At 37.4% G+C, this 18,931-nt stretch overlaps 2 protein-coding genes across 2 annotated transcripts; one reads left to right on the forward strand and one right to left on the reverse strand.

Annotated features, from left to right (window-relative positions):
* Positions 1 to 846: 846 nt before the first annotated feature.
* thoc1 (THO complex 1) lies at positions 847 to 9,351 on the forward strand. The gene is made up of 21 exons (XM_030160677.1): positions 847 to 944; positions 1,167 to 1,240; positions 1,356 to 1,416; positions 1,522 to 1,591; positions 2,360 to 2,478; positions 2,570 to 2,618; positions 2,717 to 2,812; positions 2,897 to 2,979; positions 3,072 to 3,145; positions 3,236 to 3,344; positions 3,466 to 3,600; positions 5,085 to 5,185; positions 5,297 to 5,363; positions 6,214 to 6,264; positions 6,388 to 6,458; positions 6,545 to 6,640; positions 6,893 to 6,958; positions 7,676 to 7,759; positions 7,846 to 7,993; positions 8,613 to 8,697; positions 8,938 to 9,351. The coding sequence occupies exons 1-21, from the start codon at positions 897 to 899 to the stop codon at positions 9,213 to 9,215; spliced, it is 1,965 nt and encodes a 654-aa protein (XP_030016537.1). The 5' UTR covers positions 847 to 896; the 3' UTR covers positions 9,216 to 9,351.
* An 839-nt stretch (positions 9,352 to 10,190) lies between these two features.
* On the reverse strand, positions 10,191 to 18,855 carry usp14 (ubiquitin specific peptidase 14 (tRNA-guanine transglycosylase)). The gene is made up of 16 exons (XM_030160679.1): positions 18,722 to 18,855; positions 17,646 to 17,791; positions 16,809 to 16,841; positions 16,601 to 16,705; positions 15,787 to 15,890; positions 15,597 to 15,655; positions 15,342 to 15,472; positions 15,103 to 15,183; positions 14,135 to 14,217; positions 13,901 to 14,015; positions 13,674 to 13,739; positions 13,486 to 13,578; positions 13,274 to 13,402; positions 13,128 to 13,188; positions 10,568 to 10,675; positions 10,191 to 10,449 (listed from the first exon to the last, which is right to left on the reverse strand). The coding sequence occupies exons 1-16, from the start codon at positions 18,735 to 18,737 to the stop codon at positions 10,304 to 10,306; spliced, it is 1,476 nt and encodes a 491-aa protein (XP_030016539.1). The 5' UTR covers positions 18,738 to 18,855; the 3' UTR covers positions 10,191 to 10,303.
* Positions 18,856 to 18,931: the final 76 nt, after the last annotated feature.

An 18,931-nucleotide genomic window follows, 5' to 3' on the forward strand; every position in this document is an offset into this window, starting at 1 on the left:
CCATCATGTGTAATGCCCCACTGGTTCTAATGGGCCTACTGACATTGTTGGACAATAGATTGAATCAAACCCCTGCAGCTCTGTAGTTGCCCTTTAAATCATATGTTCATAACACGTGGATCTGTTTGGTCAAAGACAAAAACGTACATGCAAGCACACTACGCTGACTGAGATAATTTAACCAAAAACTGATGTCTTTTACTGATTAAGACAAAAGCAAAGTACAACAGAGAGCCTCTTTAATTTCATTCAGGACCCTTTTTTTTTTTTTTTTTTAGAAACTTAAGATAAGAAATAATAATGACGCTATACTCTATAATGAGGGGGTGTCTTTTCTTTTGGCTTGGCATAAGTAAACAACTTGAACACTTTTGAAGAATTTAACTTGTGCAAATGGAGCAGTAAGATGTGACAGTGACATGAAGACACTGGCAGAGAGCATCACTGTTAATAGTATACAACACTGCCACCTTCTGGTCAAACCTCAACTTTACACGCTTCACAATGCAGTTGTGCATATAATATAACGTAAGCTAACTTACTAGTTTAAAATGTTATAAATGACTTTATTTCTTGGGTCTAAATATGGGAAGGGTGCTGAATGTTTAATTTATACCATATTGTGTTTCATGAAGGCCTTTTCTTCCAGATTCAAGTAGAAAAAAATCTAAAAAAAAAAAAAAAAAAAAAAAAAAAAATTGTACAATTAACCCAGCGATACATCCTTTACTAAAGACTATAGTTCGTGTAATAACTTTTATTCTTCACCTGGGTTTCAATAAAATGCCTCTAAACAGTACACTCATTAATAATATTGTGAACGTACCCGTTTCCTTGTTGGTGAAACCGGAAGTATAACTTCATAGCGGTAGGCCACTTCCGGTTGTGGGATAAAGATGTCGCCGTCCCTATTCAATTTTGTTGACGCTAAAGACAAATTTGCGGTAAGACTTAAGGAAATTGGCTAGTTTTTATCGAACTCTGTGATACTCTATAGTGTACGTCTGGATAAAAATGACCTCTTTAAAGCAGGATTGCGGCGCGAACTTACGTTACGGCTCGGTACATGTTGTCATAGTTAGCAGTGGATAACGTTAGCTTAGCGTAAGAAAATGTTATTCTACGGTGTATTTCCTCACTTGAAATGTTTACTCTTTTTCTCACAGGCTTCTGCCAGACATGCCCTGGGTGCAAAGACCAGCAAACCCTTAATTAATGTATTCAACCAGATGCCCGGGAAGTAAGTAGTGCTCAGATTTAGCTAGCTTTGTCCCCTAACTATAGTCAATATAATAAGGCTCCATCGTATTATGACGACGATTTATCACTGAAGTTAAATGCTGATTCTGTTGCAGTGAGACGGAAAAGAAAACCACCCTTGACCAAGCTCTGAGGGGTGTCCTTGGTGATCAGATGGTAAGTACTCTTAAGTCATTCACTGTACTTTAGTGAACACACTGCGTGAAAGTCATCCGGGATTCAAGTTTATCGAAGTCTAAACTTAACTGTCATTGTCTGTAGGTTGAGCAGAAGGGGAGCTGTGATGACTACCTGTCTCTCATATACTTGAGTATTGATGCCGTTACAGAGGGTAAGTCTAATTTATGTGAGCCATGGTGAAGTGAGTTTTGTGACTCATATAAGTACAAATACAACAGAGAATTCAAAGACTCGACATTCACTATATAAGCATGTACTTACGCTGTATAGGAATGTACTGTAACAATTTGCCTTTAGGGGATTATAAAGTACCTTGAACCTTAAAGTATTAGAAGCAAAAGTATTCATTGTGTAGGAAGATTTTCCCTGTCATTGACTGATTATTATATATTGAGTGTCATATTTATTTTACTGCTACAGTACTGAGTTGTTATAATTAATTGTAGTAGGTATTCATGGTTTAGATTATTAGAACTGTTTAGGTTTTGGTCATTTAACCTACAGCAGTGCATCATGTTCTGTAGGACTTTCTGTGTCAAGTGTTGCTGTCCTGTATGAACAATGTATAATAGATATGACAGTACAGTCTTCATGAGCTCAGGAAAGCAGTCAAGTTTTGGAACAGTGTATTTTCCAGATAATTGAAGAGGATTTTAAAAGAATTGTCAGCCATAAAAGTAAAGGGAAAACTATATCAAATATCCAATACTAGCATATTGTACTCAAGTTAAGTATGAGTACCTCAAATGTGTTTGTAAGTGGGGTACTCAAAAAATCTTATTTCCGTCCATGTTCCATGTTGTATTATTTCCACCTTATTTCCAGCCCAAAGTCAACTGTGCACCCTATGTTGCATCATTTGAAGCTTAAACATTGTTGTGACTGAGCCTTTTCTATACCATTTCCTTTTTCTGTGCAGGTATTTGTTCTGCTACAACTCCCTTTCTCCTTCTGGGAGATGTACTGGACTGCCTTCCTCTTGACCAGTGTGACAGAATTTTCTCTTTTGTCGAGGAGAATGTTTCCACTTGGAAGTCGGTAAATAAAACAACATCTTCTGTAAGCCATCTGAAGTTTTTGTCCAGTCAGCCTCATCACTGTATTAATTGGTGATCTCTCTTTCAACCAGAACTCTTTTTACTCTGCTGGGAAGAATTACTTACTAAGAATGTGCAATGGTAAGGCCTGTCTTCTGTTGCTGTTGCTAATGCACCAGACTGTTGAGTTTAAATGGCATATCTCATATCAGTCTATGACACATTTTCCATTTGTGTAGATCTTTTAAGGAGGCTTTCCAAATCTCAGAACACAGTATTCTGTGGGCGAATCCAGCTTTTCCTTGCACGTCTCTTCCCCCTGTCTGAAAAATCAGGTAAAAATAATATTATTTTGAGTGACTAGAATTTTTTTAGCTCCTCAGATTTGTTCTGTGTTTTCTAATTTGTGTCTATTTCAGGTCTTAATCTTCAGAGCCAGTTTAATCTTGACAATATAACAGTGTTTAACAAAAATGAACAAGAAAGCACTCTTGGGCAAAAGGTAAGATGTTGCCTAGTAAAGACTGCAAGCATTTTATTTGTTTTTGTTTTTTTTTTTAAAGACTGCTTGTCTGTTGATGCCATGTTTTGCAGCACACAGAGGAAAAAGAAGATGGTATGGAGGTGGAAGAAGGAGAAATGGGAGAGGATGATGCACCGGCTCCATGGTAAGATAAAGCTATTTTCTAAAATACACTGATATTTATGGGTTCATATGAAGGACAGTTATATGTAAGAGAATCTTTTTTTATTTTCAGTTCCATTCCCATCGACTACAACCTGTACAGAAAGTTCTGGACACTGCAGGACTATTTCAGAAACCCTGTGCAGTGTTACGATAAATTCTCATGGATGACATTCCTTAAGGTAATGCACGTCACTACTGATGCATTGGATGTCCTCATGCACCATATGTCACATCACAACAGAACACAAAACAGTAAAAATTAATATCACTGCTGTTGTGAATGATTTGTCTCCTCTGCAGTTCTCAGATGAAACCCTGGCAGTGTTTAAGAGCTACAAGTTGGATGACATGCAGGCTTCGAAGAGGAAGCTGGAGGAGCTGAGAGCATCTAGTGGAGAACACGTCTACTTTGCGAAGTTCCTTACAAGTGAGAAGGTACAAAGTTTTTCTTGTCTAAAATATTGTATTATTGTATTATTGCGTTTTGCAGGATGAGACATTGAAACACCTTAACAGCAACATAGTGCTACACCAACACAGTAAACATGTTACTGCATTAGACAGACACACAGACTGGGAATTTGTGAACGATCCAATTATTGTGATTTAAGTAACAGCTTTTTTAATAATATTGATGACATTTGCATTGGATACAGTACCAGAGACAAGTTTTACAACCTCTCCATATGTTTCAAAAAGTCTTATTCTTTGAAGGGTTATAATTATTTGTCTGTTAATTTTGTATTTCATTGTGGTAGCATTACTTTTACATTTTATAGTAACAAAAACATAGACCTCCTATTCTTCATCTGCCAGAGAGTCAAAAAAATGTACATTTGGGAATAATGTACATTTAAGAATCTATAAAAGGTATTTGCAGGAGTACAAATAATGAGTAAAGTAAGGGCTTTTCTGTAAAATTAGTAGTAGTAATAAAGTAAATTTAGCCCTGCTCATGTTGACACTAAGGTTAAAATAGTTTTGGATTTTTCATCGTAGTTTAGTTTTACTTAGTTTTGACTTTTTTTTTCTTAATTCACTTAGTTTTAATTAGTTTTTAGAGCAGGTGTGCTAGTTTTTATTAGTTTTCATTTTTTTCTAAATATTTAGTTTTAGTATTAGTTAAAATTTTTTCATATCTTTTATCTTCTGTCATATTCAAAGAAAACCCATACAGAACTCTGCTGCTTTCCCCCAACTAGTGTCCATATTGCCAGGTAGAGTGGGGACGAGAAGCCGACTCTAAATGACAAATGACGAACCATGAAGTGCCATATGGTGCCGCCAACTAAAATTGTTCGAGCGAAATAAATCGATTTCAGACGAAAAAAGACGAAAACGAAGGGAACTTTATTCATGATTTTTATATGTTTTAGTTAGTTTTGTAAGCACATGATACAGTTTCAGTTAGTTATCATTTTTTCTTTTGAATTATAGTTTTTATTTATTTAAGTTAACTAAAATGTATTTTCAATTCTAGTTTTCATCATTTTGTTAGTTTTCATTAACAATAATAACCTTGGCTGACAATTTGTATATAGATATATATATTTTTATTTTATTTTAATTTTTTTTTTCTCTGGAGTATCAGCCCTGTGATGAACTGGCGACAAGTCCAGGGTGTACCCTGGCTTCACCCATAAGTAGCTGGGATAGGCTCCGGCGACCCCAGTGACCCTTGTGGGGATAAAGCGGGTTCAGAAAATGAATGAATGAATGAATATTATTTGGACCGTATTGCACTGCAGAAAGTAGAACATTACCATAACAACAATGAGGAAAAAGGCAACATTAACAACCTGATGCATAGATCTTTCCTTTTGAGAGAATAGAAGTGTTCTCAAACCTTTAACTGTATGTGAGTTCTTAATAACACAAGTTGTGGCTTTGACACCTTTTTCTTTCCTCTTTCTCTGCAGCTGATGGACTTGCAGCTCAGCGACAGTAACTTCAGACGGCACATTTTACTGCAGTACCTCATCCTCTTCCAGTACCTGAAGGGTCAGGTCAAGTTCAAAAGGTGAAACCAGTCTATTAATTATTCATAGTACAAAACACAGCAACTGTAAACTTTCTTTCTATGGGTCAGATGTAGGAGGTTTATGTTTGCTCTGTCGTTGTTTCCTGACAGCTCCAGCTGCATTCTGAATGATGACCAGACTACGTGGATTGAAGAGACAACCAAACTGGTTTACCAGGTCAGCACCTTGTCATAATGACAGATCATCCAGGCATGTTCGTCACTACTGTAATAAAGGCCCATCACTTACAACTGTAGACATACAGGGTTTGTACGGGTGCTTGAAACCCTTGAAAATGCTTGAATTTCAGTGTTGTGTTTTCAAGGTCTGAAAAGTGCTTGAATTTTAGTTTAAGTGCTTGAAAGTGCTTGCAATTATAACACTGTGATGTGATTTATTTATTTATTTTTCATATTAACTCTACCAGGTTAGATGGCAAACCAAAGCTACTCACAGAGAGGTGATACATTTTGAAAAATAAAACTTTATCTCAAAAAAGAAAGTTAGTTGGTGCTCTCAGGTCGACTCCAGGTACAGTTTTATCTTAATCTTTGACTCAGTGCGAGTATGCTGGAAGAACGCCAAGTGGCTTCCCTTTTTTTGGGGATAAAACTTGTGTTCTCCTTTAATTTCTAAACTTTTTTGCTATTATAAAACATAATTTTCGATGTTTATAACATAATACAATGTACATCATTGTAATAAAAAGTGAAAAAAATAATCATGAGTATATGTATCCCTGTACATATGTATTTTACCCCAGTGATAAGGTTCTGTGCTGGAAAAATGTGAAAATGACCCTTAAAAGTGCTTGAATTTAACCTTGAAAAATTTGTACGAACTCTGGACATCGTAGAATATCTTTATTGTCATTGTGTTGTAAGTACAAAAAAACACATGACAGATCAGATATCAGCGCACAAGATGTGAAAAAAATCAAGGCATGTACTTTTTAGTCTGATTTAGTGACATTTAATTGCATAGTTATTTTTGGTATAAATCTAACATAAGAAATCTTGTTTTGTAGCTGCTGAGGGAGATTCCTCCTGATGGGGACAAGTTTGCCATCATGGTCGAGGTAGGCTGTGTTTAGATATAAATAGACTGACCTGTAGACACATTACTTTAAAAAAAAAAAAAAAAAAAAAGGTAATGTACTGTCTTGAAGACTTATTGACACTTGGAAACTGACTGTTGACAGCACATCCTCAACACAGAAGAGAACTGGAACGCCTGGAAGAATGAGGGATGTCCGAGCTTTGTTAAAGAAAGGTACAGCAGCCTGATGTTCCGCTCTGTCATAGCATGTGAAGGTTTTTTGGTGTAAAGTAACACGTTCTGACTGATTTATCTTACAGGACAGTCGATGACAAACCCAAGAGACCAACCAGGAAAAGACAAGCTCCAGAGGACTTCCTTGGAAAAGGCCCTGACCGCAAGATCTTCATGGGAAAGTATGTGTCTGCACCGAACCATGTTACAGTGTGTGACAGAGGAATTAGGTTTCTGTTTCAGTCTTTATTTTTTGTTAAACATTGATTAGGAAATCCCAGGTTTGAACTCTGTAATAATAAACATGTAAAAATGTGGTATATTTTCTTTCTATCAGCATTCACACTGGATTTGACTGCAGTTTAGCAAAGTGGAGGTTTTAATGAAACACCATCAGTGGATCATATGTTCATGCTGCTCTGTGTTTTTTTCAGTGACGAATTGACCCGTCTGTGGAATCTGAACCACGACAACATGGAGGCCTGCAAGTCTGACAGCAGGTCAGTGTGTCAGTCATGTTAAACATTTCGTTAGCCTCGTAGCATAATTGCCCAAGTCATGCACTATATGGACAAAAGTATGTGGACATGTTGAATTCAGGTGTTTCTTTTCTAACAGGAGTCTGGGCTATAAAACACAAATGTTATAATATAGTTTTGTATTGTGGTAAATATCATTCCATTGGTTAGTTTTGTTTAAAGTGTTATCTTTGCTTCCAAAATGCCTCAGATAGTTTTTACTTAATTTCTCTCAACATTAATTTTGTTTTTTTGTTTGGCTTTTTTTTTTATCCATGACTATGATTTTAAATGTTCTACCTCGAAATTTCTAAAATATTTTTTGTGCTCTGACTGTAAATAATAATTTTCTACCAAAACTAACCATCTACTTTCTTTACATCTCACTTAGGAAGAAAAATTAAACTTTAAGGAAATATTGATGTTTATAAACTATATGGACAAAATATTGCCACACATCATGGCTACAGCTGTAAGATGTCCTGTTCATGCTGATTTGAGACATAAACATCAATATTTATGACATTTATCCCAATATAAAACTATACTATAACGTTTATCATTATTATTTTGAATCCCAGACCCCTGTTAGAAGAGAAACACCTGAATTCAACATGTCCCAATACTTTTGTCCATATAGTGTATGACTTTGATTTGTGTTTGCAGTAGTGATTTTTACAAGTGTTTTGTTCTTTTCAGGGAGTTCATGCCTTCACTGGATGAGTTCTTTGCAGAGGCCATTGAACAGGCGGACCCCGCTAACATGGTGGAGGAGGAGTACAAGTATGTTTACTGTCCACTCAGGTTTATTCTTTGCTTTTTGTCTCACACTCTGGGGTTACTTAATCTTTTTGTTCAAATTTACACAGAGTTGTACGTAACCCAAACTATGGTTGGCGTGCCCTCCGACTGCTGTCGAGGAGGAGTCCGCACTTCTTTCAGCCAACGAATCAGAAGTTCAAGAGCCTGGCCGATTACCTCGACAGCATGGTCAGCAAACTGGCCAAAGAACTGCCGGTGAGTGGTCCAAGCTACTGATGCATAGACATCACAGAGTCTGTTTACACAACAATAAAAATTTGACAGTTGAAATAATCAGATCTGACATGTTTACATGCATTCAAGAAATGCGATTAATCAAAAACCCTGGTTTAGACGCTCCAGTCCATAATTGGATTTCTTTCGGAGTATCTACATACATAGTGATGGTACTCAAACTTCCTGTTACTGTCTTCCACTCAACATTTGAATAAGTAACTTCTGTTTACTACTATTTTTAATTGTTTACACATGCACAGACATACAAGAACTAAATAAATCAGATTAACCTGTATACATGCAGGAAGACATCTGGGTATTGGGGAGAAATCCAGGTGTTAATCTGATTTCTCATAATCAGATTACTGCCGTTATCTGATAAAACAGATCAGATTCTCCTGTTTACATGGTGAAGAATCTGATAACTCCAGAAACAGGATAATGATCTAAGTATTAGTGTGCGTGTGAACAGGCTCACTGATTTATGTTCTAAATGTGTCATCCTCAGAGATAAAAATCAACACCAAGACGGTTCAATTCCCACGTAATCTCTTCTTCATACTGTCCTCACAATGTGATTTTTGTTGACTTCATACAGAAGGATATTCCCTCTGAAGAGATCAAGACAGGAGAAGAGGATGACGATGACAACGGAGACAATCTTCTTAAAGACAGCAACGACAGTGAGTTATGACCCATTCACTACCTTTTGGATTTTCAGTTTTAAGGGAGGCATCCATGGTCTTACATTCACTTTATATACGTGAATATTCAAGTAGTTGCATCGATTCCATCCTTAGAGTTTTAGCGTCCTAATTTCAGTGGTTAAAGCATCTCATCTTTCTCGTCTGCTCTTTTCCATCTGTTTTGGATCATACGTCTATTTATGTACATCCCATTGTGTCTTTATTTTCTCCGCCCAGGTCCGAGCATCCAAACGAAACTGGTGACGAACCAGCAGATGGACGACATCGCAGCCAAACTGGGAGCTCAGTGGAAGACGCTGGCTTCCCATTTAGACATGAACGCGTCAGAGCTACGAGAGATCGAGACCGACAGCGAGGACGTCGACATGCAGGCCAAACTGCTGCTGGTGGCCTGGCAGGACCGAGAGGGTACACAGGCCACCGTGGAGAGCCTGGTCACAGCTCTGAATGCTGCCGGGTTCTCTCAGATCGCAGATGGCCTCAGTGAGGCTTAGTGTAGTCTAATGCTTTCAATACGTCGCTGCATCCTTTTCATACCAAAACTAATTGGGATATACATTTTTGTATGTAGTGTAGGTTAAAACACGTTTTTTCACAGTAGAAATATCAATAAATGTTTTTTCTATTACATTTTTGTTTGAGCATTCATTTCAATCACACATATCAAAGAAGCTCAGATTTTGGTATAACAGTTTATTTCCACCACCTATGAAAAGCAATCATTCAATAACTTATTACAGAGTGTTGATGGTCTTACACATTGTTGAAGGCTGCGCTCAGAAACAAAGTGAAGCGTAACATTTTTTTAAGGGTGTCATGTGAAATCAGCGTCCACCAGGATATTGAAAGCGTGTGGAGCTAAACCACGGTCGAATCTCGAGTCTTTATTTAACTGCACACAGTTCACAAAGACAACCTGTTCTCAACCAGCTCCACACACACTTCCCTCAAAAAAAAAAAAATGCATTAGTGAAGATTTGGCAGAAAGAGCATCTGTCAGTACATCTGAGAACAATTCCAGGAGATGATGTGAGCCGAGCACTTAAGAAAAGACCCGAGATTGAACCGAATTTTCCCGGAGGGCCGACAGGTGAATAAGGGCAGGTCTTTACAGTGTGAAGTGAAAATGTCCAGAAATTAATCTGAAATAGAAGCCAGTGTTGAGGACAACAGCCCGGCTAGTTGGTGTTTTATACGAGTCGGTTAAATGACTAAAGAGAAATATTCTGCTTTAATGATATGAGCACCTTATCAAAGGCTTTAAAAAATATACAATGTGTATAAAACATTTCATGAAACTGCAGAGCTAGACGACTTCAGACCCTCTTTCAAGGCTACAGTCCAGAGATTGCCTCACATCTCCATTTTCAAAGCCCACAATGGTTTAATATTTAACATCATTTGACAGAATTTGTTTACAAGCATCTGTGTTGGTTACAAAAAACAAAACAAAAAAATTAAGGTCATCAAATTTTTAAAGACACCAGTTTTATTGCACATCTATGAAGACAGTGCTTGGAAATGGCAATTTGAATGTGTTGGATTTTTTTTTTTTTTTCGTCATTGAGAGAATCCTCTACAGCTACTGCTCATTTTCAAGTATTTCCAGTCGCCGGGGGCCGTACAGTAGAACGTATGCTATATGCCAGTCTCCGCCGCCGGACAGTCGCAGGATGTCCTCTGGGGACACCACACTCACCTTGTCGTCATCAAACTTGACCCACTCATCTGTCAGAGGACGAGACCAAAGGCAAAGGGAGGAAACGGTCAGTTCCTAGACAGTTGCACACACTTAGAACCAGGTTCTTGCGCTGTTGTTGCATGTTACAACATGGTGAATATTTACCTTCTTTTCTTTTGACCCAGCCGACATAGTGACCTGATGAGCTTGAGCGGCCCTGGTGTGTCAGCACAGCCTGCAGGTCATAGTAGCCACTGTTGTTGGAACCCAGATCTACAGGAAAAACAGGAGTGTGTGAAGATACCTCCATATATCGGTGTGTAATTAACGGCTATGGTTGTTCTTACAGAGAAACATATGGCTTTAGAGCTGCAGCTACAGATTAGTTTCTTCTACTGATTAAAGCAGGGGTGTCAAACTCATTTTCTTCCGGGGGCCACATTCAGCCCAATTTAATCTGAAGTGGGCCAGACCAGTACAATAATAGCATGACAGCCAATAAATAATGACAACTCCAAATTGTTTTAGCACAATAAAATAACATTCAATTATGCCAATATTTACATTTACAAACTATCCAAACAAAAAGGATGTGAATAACCTGAAAAAAATTAAATTTGTTAAGAAATATAAGTACAATTTTATCAATTTTCTGCCTCGACTTATCATTTATACATATGCATTACAGATCCAATTTTGCAAAGGCACAAAACATTCAGTAACAGGCAGAATATTGTTAAAATTGCACTTAATTTACTTAAGACATTTCAGGTTATTCACATTTTATTGTTAAAGGATAGTTTGTTAATGTAAACATTTTCATAATTTAATGTTTTTTGCACTAAATCAGAGAAAAAAATGGTGTTGTCATTATTTATATATTATTACGATATTATTTTTTAGTTTGGTGCCCTAACTTGCACTTTCCAAATTCATCCCACAGGCCAGATTAGAACCTTTGGTGGGCCGGTTTTGGCCCCCGGGCCGTATGTTTGACACCTGTGGATTAAAGGTTTACTTGAGAAGGCAAAAAAAAGAAAACTGCAAAAATGTGGGAAAAAAAACGTCTACAAACGACAACTTGTCCTTTATTCCAGAACTCGCTGAAACACCACAAAAAGTATAAAAATAAAAGGATATATTAAACAGCCATATACAAACAAGTCAGATGACATCTACAAAAAACATATGCACTGCAGTCTTCAGTAAATTTGTATCCAATTTACTAATAATTTAAGATGGCACTAACATACAACTTAAAAAAATAAAGCCAAATAATTTTAACATTTGTGTGAAAGTTTAAGGGAGTAAGTGATGGTTACAGTGAAGAAAAGTGAACATATAGACATTTTCTGCCTTTCTGTTATCGTCTCTTCAGAGCTACATGTTTGTGTTGATCCTGGTGTCGTGTGTCTCAGTAAGCGTCTGTGTGAAACAACAATGGAACCAATATATAATGGCAGCGAAAATAAGGAAATGAAGCTTCGACTCAGGAAAATTTTAATAGAATTTTTTTTTTTTTTTAATCGATATAAGATGATTAATCATTTCATCTCTACACTGCTTCTACAACTCTGTAATGTGTGTTTGTGCTACAGTGCTTAACAGATTCATCAGACCACCTTTCCCTGTTTGTGTGATTTAAAGCAACTCATTTCATTGAGCTCTCAATGTTTTACTATTTTCAACAAGAATGAGGAATCTCACACGATTAATCTTTTTATTCCTGTAGTCGTGCCAGCTCATAAACATAAAATTCAACCATTAAACCGAATCTATTGAGGAATGTAAGTAAATAAATATAATTTGACATCTTAATCAACAAATAATACAATAATAATGTGCTTTACTATTTTTGATGCTTTTTTGTAAAACAATAAGTTTGAAAATCCATGGATCACGGTAATAATTATATCTTCGTATTAAAAATATCACTTCAGTTAAAGAGCTTCTACATATGGATGTTTTAACGATTACAAAAACATAAAAAAAATTATTTTGGTAATTACTGATTGTGTTAATTTAGGGTAGCTATGGTGCAACATAACTTTTAGAATGCATTTTTATATTATGTATTTTATAGTATGATGATGGTCTTGTTATATTAGACAGTGTACAAAAATTAGCTAAAGAGTTTTTATAGTGTTTTACTGTAACATACTTATTTTTGACCTGGAGGGAAAAATAAAATAAGAGACTAGAATTTACTTCAGAATAGCTGCTTCTAGCTCATTCCAGATATTGTAAATGTATATTAATAAATGCAACTTGATAACATCTCTCACATGAAAGAAATATCTATTACATATCTTGATGGCAGTTCTACCTTTCCTTTTATCTTTTCATTTGGGTTTTCCATTTTGTTTGTCTTTCTTTAGCCTAGATGTGTACATGAACGTTTACACATATGTAAAAAGGCTCAAAAACAAATATTTCAATAAAGATTTTCACCTATGACTTTATGTTCCACATTTGTCAGAGCTATTTATACTTCACTATATTTGACTCGTAGCTGTTGTGGTTTATTGTACTAAAACACTGTTGTTGTTATTCCTCAGTTTTTCATAGTTTTGATCATCGTTTCTCAACACTCTAAATGAGGCGTCTACCTCAATACGTTCCAAGATTAGATACATTTAGAATGAATTAATAAATGGAGCAGCATGACAATGACAGACGTTTCTGGCAGTGGTGGATCAGAGTGAAAGGAAATGTCACAACATACCTTCAGGGAATGAGAAAGGCTCATATTTCACTTCTTTTGCTTTGTCTGATTTCTTTGACAGCTGTAGTGAAAGAAAAATAAACAGTGTGAGACTCTACATGCAGTTCCTAAATTCATGAAGCCTTTCCGGTACTAAATTGTTGCACCTTTTGCTGCTGTTTCTCCAGCTTTTTGTCTTCGACCTCCTTAAACTGCGACCGGACCGGCAGCATTTTCTCTTGGAGCTCGGAGGTGCACAGCTCATAGACGTCCAACATTAGCGGGAACTTGACATCCTGTAAACCGATAATGCTGCGTCAGGCAACCGTTAATTTTAGTGAGCCCGTTACAAAGAAAATAATACCGGCTGAACACCGACCTTAAGCACTTTCGCATTGACAGACTCTTTCTCTTTGTAGAAGAAGCGAACCATCTGAACGGTCAAGTAGGCGGGGAGACGGCTCAGTTTTGACTGATGGGATGTAAAAGAACATATTTCAAAAGTGTTTGTTTGATTTCAGACTTTCGTTCAACGAAAAAACAAAATAAGCAACGGAAATTACTTACAGACTTTATATACAGTGCATTTCTTTCCAAGGTTGGAGACATTTTTGTGATTTCTTCCTGCAGTCTCTGGAGACAAACGGGTAAAAACACGTTACTATGGAGACAAACTATGTAGTATGCCACTTCTTAGGAATGTTATTTTATTATTCTCCCAATAAACCCTAACATACTTTAAGTACCTGTCCTGATAATTATTCAGTGTATTTGTTAACAGAGTTTGGACCCACCAGCCTCAGTCCTGTTGCCAGGTACTTCACTTCCTGGTTGATGAAGCAGCTGAGTTGGAGCTGGCTTTCTTTGCCCTTGATTGGTTCCTCTTCTTCAGACTCTGTACACTTCATACTGAACAAGAGGACAGTTAAGAAAAATATCTTGCTAGGCAATGGCACACTAATGGAAGACATGACTCTGGTTTTCTTTCATGCAAAACACTGTGTAAAGCAGCAGTGAATGGAGGATACGAAGTTTCAAATTCTACTCCGAAATACTGGTCGATGAAATTCTTCTTTGTAGAAACAGAGGCAGCTCCGCCCTCAGAGTCACTCTGAAAATGAAAGGATTTTCATTAACTTGTATAAATACACTGAACAAAAATATAAACGCACCACTTTTGTTTTTGCTCCCATTTTTCATGAGCTGAACTCAAAGATCTAAAACTTTTTCTATGTACACAAAAGGCCTATTTCTCTCAAATATTGTTCATAAATTTGTCTAAATCTGTGTTAGTGAGCACTTCTCCTTTGTCCTTTGCTGAGATAATCCATCCACCTCACAGGTGTGGCATATCAAGATGCTGATTAGACAGCAGGATTATTGCACAGGTGTGACTTAGGCTGGCCACAATAAAAGGCCACTCTAAAATGTGCACTTTTACTGTATTGGGTGGTCCAGGGGGGTCAGAAAACCAGTCAGTATTTGGTGTGACCACCATTTTCCTCGCACAGTCTTCTTCATGAATTCTCTGAAACAGCTTTGGAGATGGCTTATGGTAGAGAAATGAACATTCAATTCACAGGCAAAAGCTCTGGTGGAGATTCCTGAACTCAGCATGCCAATTGCATATTCCCTCAAAACTTGTGACATCTGTGGTATTGTGCTATGTGATAAAACTGCACATTTTGGAGTGGCCTTTTATTGTGGCCAGCCTAAGGCACACCTGTGCAAAAATCATGCTGTCTAATCAGCATCTTGATATGCCACACCTGTGAGGTGGATGGATTATCTCAGCAAAGAAGAAGTGTTCACTAACACAAATGTAGACAGATTTGTGAACAATATTTGAGAGAAATAAACCTTGTGTGTACACAGAAAAAGTTTTAGATCTTTGAGTTCAGCTCATGAAAAATGGGAGCAAAAACAAAAGTGGTGCATTTATATTTTTGTTCAGTGTATATAAACTACACCACATTAGAGAAAACTCTGGGTTTACCTCCATGGGAGTCTCTGGTTCTAGTGGCTCCAGTTTTTGCTGAAGGACTCTCATCATCTGCAGCCAACACTCATTGGCATCCTAAAAGAACAGAAGATGAGCGCAAAGATGTTGTGCTTTTTTTCTTTTTGCACTTTAAGAATCTGCTGCTAAACTGATTTTCATTGTTCCTCTAACAGTGACAATAAAGATTTACTCTATTCTAATAAAAAGTCTAAAAGTGATGAGATGCTACTCACCTGCTGGAGGTACTGGCCTTGATCTCCCTTCTCAGCAAACTGTGGAAACGCCATGTGAAGGAACTGCAGCAAAATAATGGGTGGGAGGCTGGAGGAGGTCTTGTCCATGGTCTCATAAAGGTCACGAAGAGCTGGAAAAAACAGAAACAAATGCACATTTTATGCAATAAGTCATGAGGATACCAAAATGTAAAGACTGTGATAAAAGCATTTATCCACTGCATTGTTTTAACTTCAGTTTACTGTGCCACACACCTGCTGTGATGTACTGAGACGGTGCGTTTGCCCCTGAAGATCGTAGAGCACCTGAATACCTACAGAGGAAAACAAATTATTGGAGATAAACCAAATGCTCTGACTTAAGACTTCTTAATATGTTCATACCCAGTACAAGTGTAAAAAACCGCTATATAAGTGCGATGTATTATTATCATTAAAAACAGACCTTCTGAGTGCAGATTTTAGTTCTGGCACCGAGCGCAGACACTGCACTGTCGCGTTCATGTAACAGGTGTTGCCCAAGTTTGTCAACCCACAAGGCAGCTCCATCTGAAAATGACACATGAAGACTTCTCCAATAACACAGTCATGGAAATGTTAGAAATAAAACACGCAGCAACATGTTTCCTTTCAGAATTCACAAAACAACTTCACAAACATTGTTCAAAATTTATGTACGAGTCATAATGTTTTCTATATTGTGTAGTTTCAAATAGTCCTGACATATTTCAATTCCACTTCTTATATAAAGATGTATATAGCCTATAGAGTTTTATACTTACTATTTTTTTGTATTGTTTGGTTGTTGTTGTTTTTTTTCACTGCGTTTATGCATTTTCTTGCACTTTATCTTGTTGCTGCCTCAAACCAGTGAATTTCCCATTGTGGGATCAATAGTTTCATCTAATCTAATCACAGCGAATTATCTTGCTATGAATCCCAGCCGTTGTATGACAGCTTTAGCAGTTAGCATCAATACAGTTGAATTTGCTCCTCTTGAATCATTAACATATGCAATATGTCTATTACTGACAAGTGGTAGTTTAAGTTGCACCATCTCAAAAATCACATGTAAATAAATGTTTACCAAATTGATCATCTGATGTTCAGATACATGTTGCACATTTACTATATAATAATTGTTACTTAGTAAGTAGCATGGGGGGTGCGCAAGACACCATCTATGCAGCCACGTCAGTGTTGAAAAAAACAACACCATATTTGTTTTAGGGCGGCCGGTAATTTTGAGGCTTACTCACCGCAGAGGCCAGCTGCTCCTCCGTCATGTCCTCGACAAACATAGGCCGGTCTGCAGGCTCCTCAGGCAGGGCTTCAGCTGAACCCATCATCAGCAGAGTCATTCCCTACAAAAACAAGACACATGCCAAGAAATACTCAGAAATGTGCTACCTTTAATACAAAACTCTGAAGAAAGAAATGCTTGTTAAAACTCAGTCCCATACTTACATTTTTCAGTTTAATGTTCCCCCACTCGTCATCCTAAAACAGAGACATGACACTGATCATCTTAAGAAGTATTTGTTATCGTCATAAAATCAGAACTGCAGTGCCCAAATTAATAATGTTCCCCAGTGTGGCAGTATTTCTTCTTTTCACAATAACAATAGGAGTAGGATACCTTTAAAAAAAAATATACAAATTTACAAGAAAAATTATAATATTTTTTGATGCATAAACCATAAACCTGGTTCATCTGCAGCTCAACATGATGCCAACATCATGACAATAATGTGGCAAGATACACAAAGTTCTGCTGGTTAAAATGAACAAACTGAACTTATTTACTACTAACAGACTCTGAACAATCACTGGAAACAGCCTCATTCATGATGCATTGACTGTATGTGATGTTTGGCTGTTGCTGAAGGTCCACAGTGTCCCATTAGTTCAACAGACTTTATTTTACATTCTAATGTTTACAAAGATATTTAACAAAATGACAGCTGCATGGACAAAATTATATTTAAGAACAGAGAAGGAAAGTATCTATATTAACGTGAACCAGATCAACATTGAAATTAGTCCAAAATATTAGTCTGTTTTGACATGAACCAGAAAACTACTGCAAATTGAGATTTATACTGTGATTTCTCTCTTTTATTTATATATTATATTTACTGCAAGTGTTGTCAGACAGAATTGAGAATCAAAATATTCTTGGTTTTGTTGTTGACAGCGCAAGAAATTAAGACCCTAGTCATCTGTGTTGACAAAAACTGCATAGTATTGCTTTGAATACATGGACTTAAAAACCTAGTATGTGACTGTTGTGTCTGATAGTACCTTCAGAGTGCCTCCTTTCACCATGACCTTCTGTCTGTCTGGGTGAACTCCTGTTAAAGCAAAGAGCTGAGCCTTGAAAACAACGGGAGGCTCCTCCGTGTTCAGCTCGACTGCATCAAACTTCTCTTTGCCCCATTTCACATTTACTGAAAGAAACGATAAAGACGCATAGATAAATCCATAGAGGTGCTGGGTGAATGTTGGGCAACATCATAACTTTAGCCACACTGTCTCCATGTATGACACAGCATCTAGCAGCACAAACCGTACCAAGGAATCAGGAGAGCTACTGGAGACTCCAAGTACCTGTCGAGCTGAGAGCTAACAGAAACACAGCTATGTGGCTGCTAATGTACTAACATGACCCAACTCATCACTACTTTAAAAATATCACTACAGCGCTATAACAGCAAACTTGCGTCCTACATAACTGTTTTGTCTCCATCCAGCCGCACCTGTACTCCACAGCATTAAAAGCTAACAGCACTCATGTTTTTGCTAGCAGCGTTAGCATCACTAGCTAACTGAGGGATTGAAAGGAGCGGTTCTGCTCAACAGATAGAACCGTAAACCTGACATATATATAGGCGTGTTCCTCCAACCACAGACCCAAAGCGGTTGTGGTTTGAGGAGGCATGACGGCTTCAAATAACGAGTTCCATCACTTTACTTAACCTGTTTGCTTGCTACGATTGCTAGCGTATAGTTAGCTACAGTAGCTCTAGCTAGCTAGCTAGCTGCTCCCTGTTTGTGTGAGATTCCAGCTAACGCAGCCGGCAACGTACATCACACTGTAATGACTCCAGAAAGGAAAAGTAGCAAAAATGCCGCAGTGTGTCTGTTCTAACTTCTCATGACTGTAATACTGTAACAGTAGTGAAACAGTAACTCCAGTGGCCTAGCGGGGCTGACATATTGCTTAACAAGGTTAGCATGTTAACTGCTTATCATGCTAAAGCTAGCTAAGCTACCATGCTAAATTTAATTCACGTTAAACACTAAAACACGTGCAATTACAAAGGTTTTTATTATCATTTCCATATCAAATAATTGGCAGTATTCAACTCAGACCGTACCTGTAAACACCGGCATATTTGGCAATGATTTACTTTCTCAACTACTTAATTGTTTTTCTGTTTAAGTCCACCGGAGCGCGAATGAAGAGTTGGCTAGATCTCAGTCAGAACTTCATTTAAATAGAATGACGCTGCAACACGCTGGGAACTACTCATCGATGCGATCTGACATCTGCTAGGCATCCTGTACATGTAAAGCACAAACAGCCT

The sequence above is a fragment of the Sphaeramia orbicularis genome, chromosome 17, assembly GCF_902148855.1.
Source record: "Sphaeramia orbicularis chromosome 17, fSphaOr1.1, whole genome shotgun sequence".
NCBI lineage: Eukaryota > Metazoa > Chordata > Actinopteri > Kurtiformes > Apogonidae > Sphaeramia > Sphaeramia orbicularis.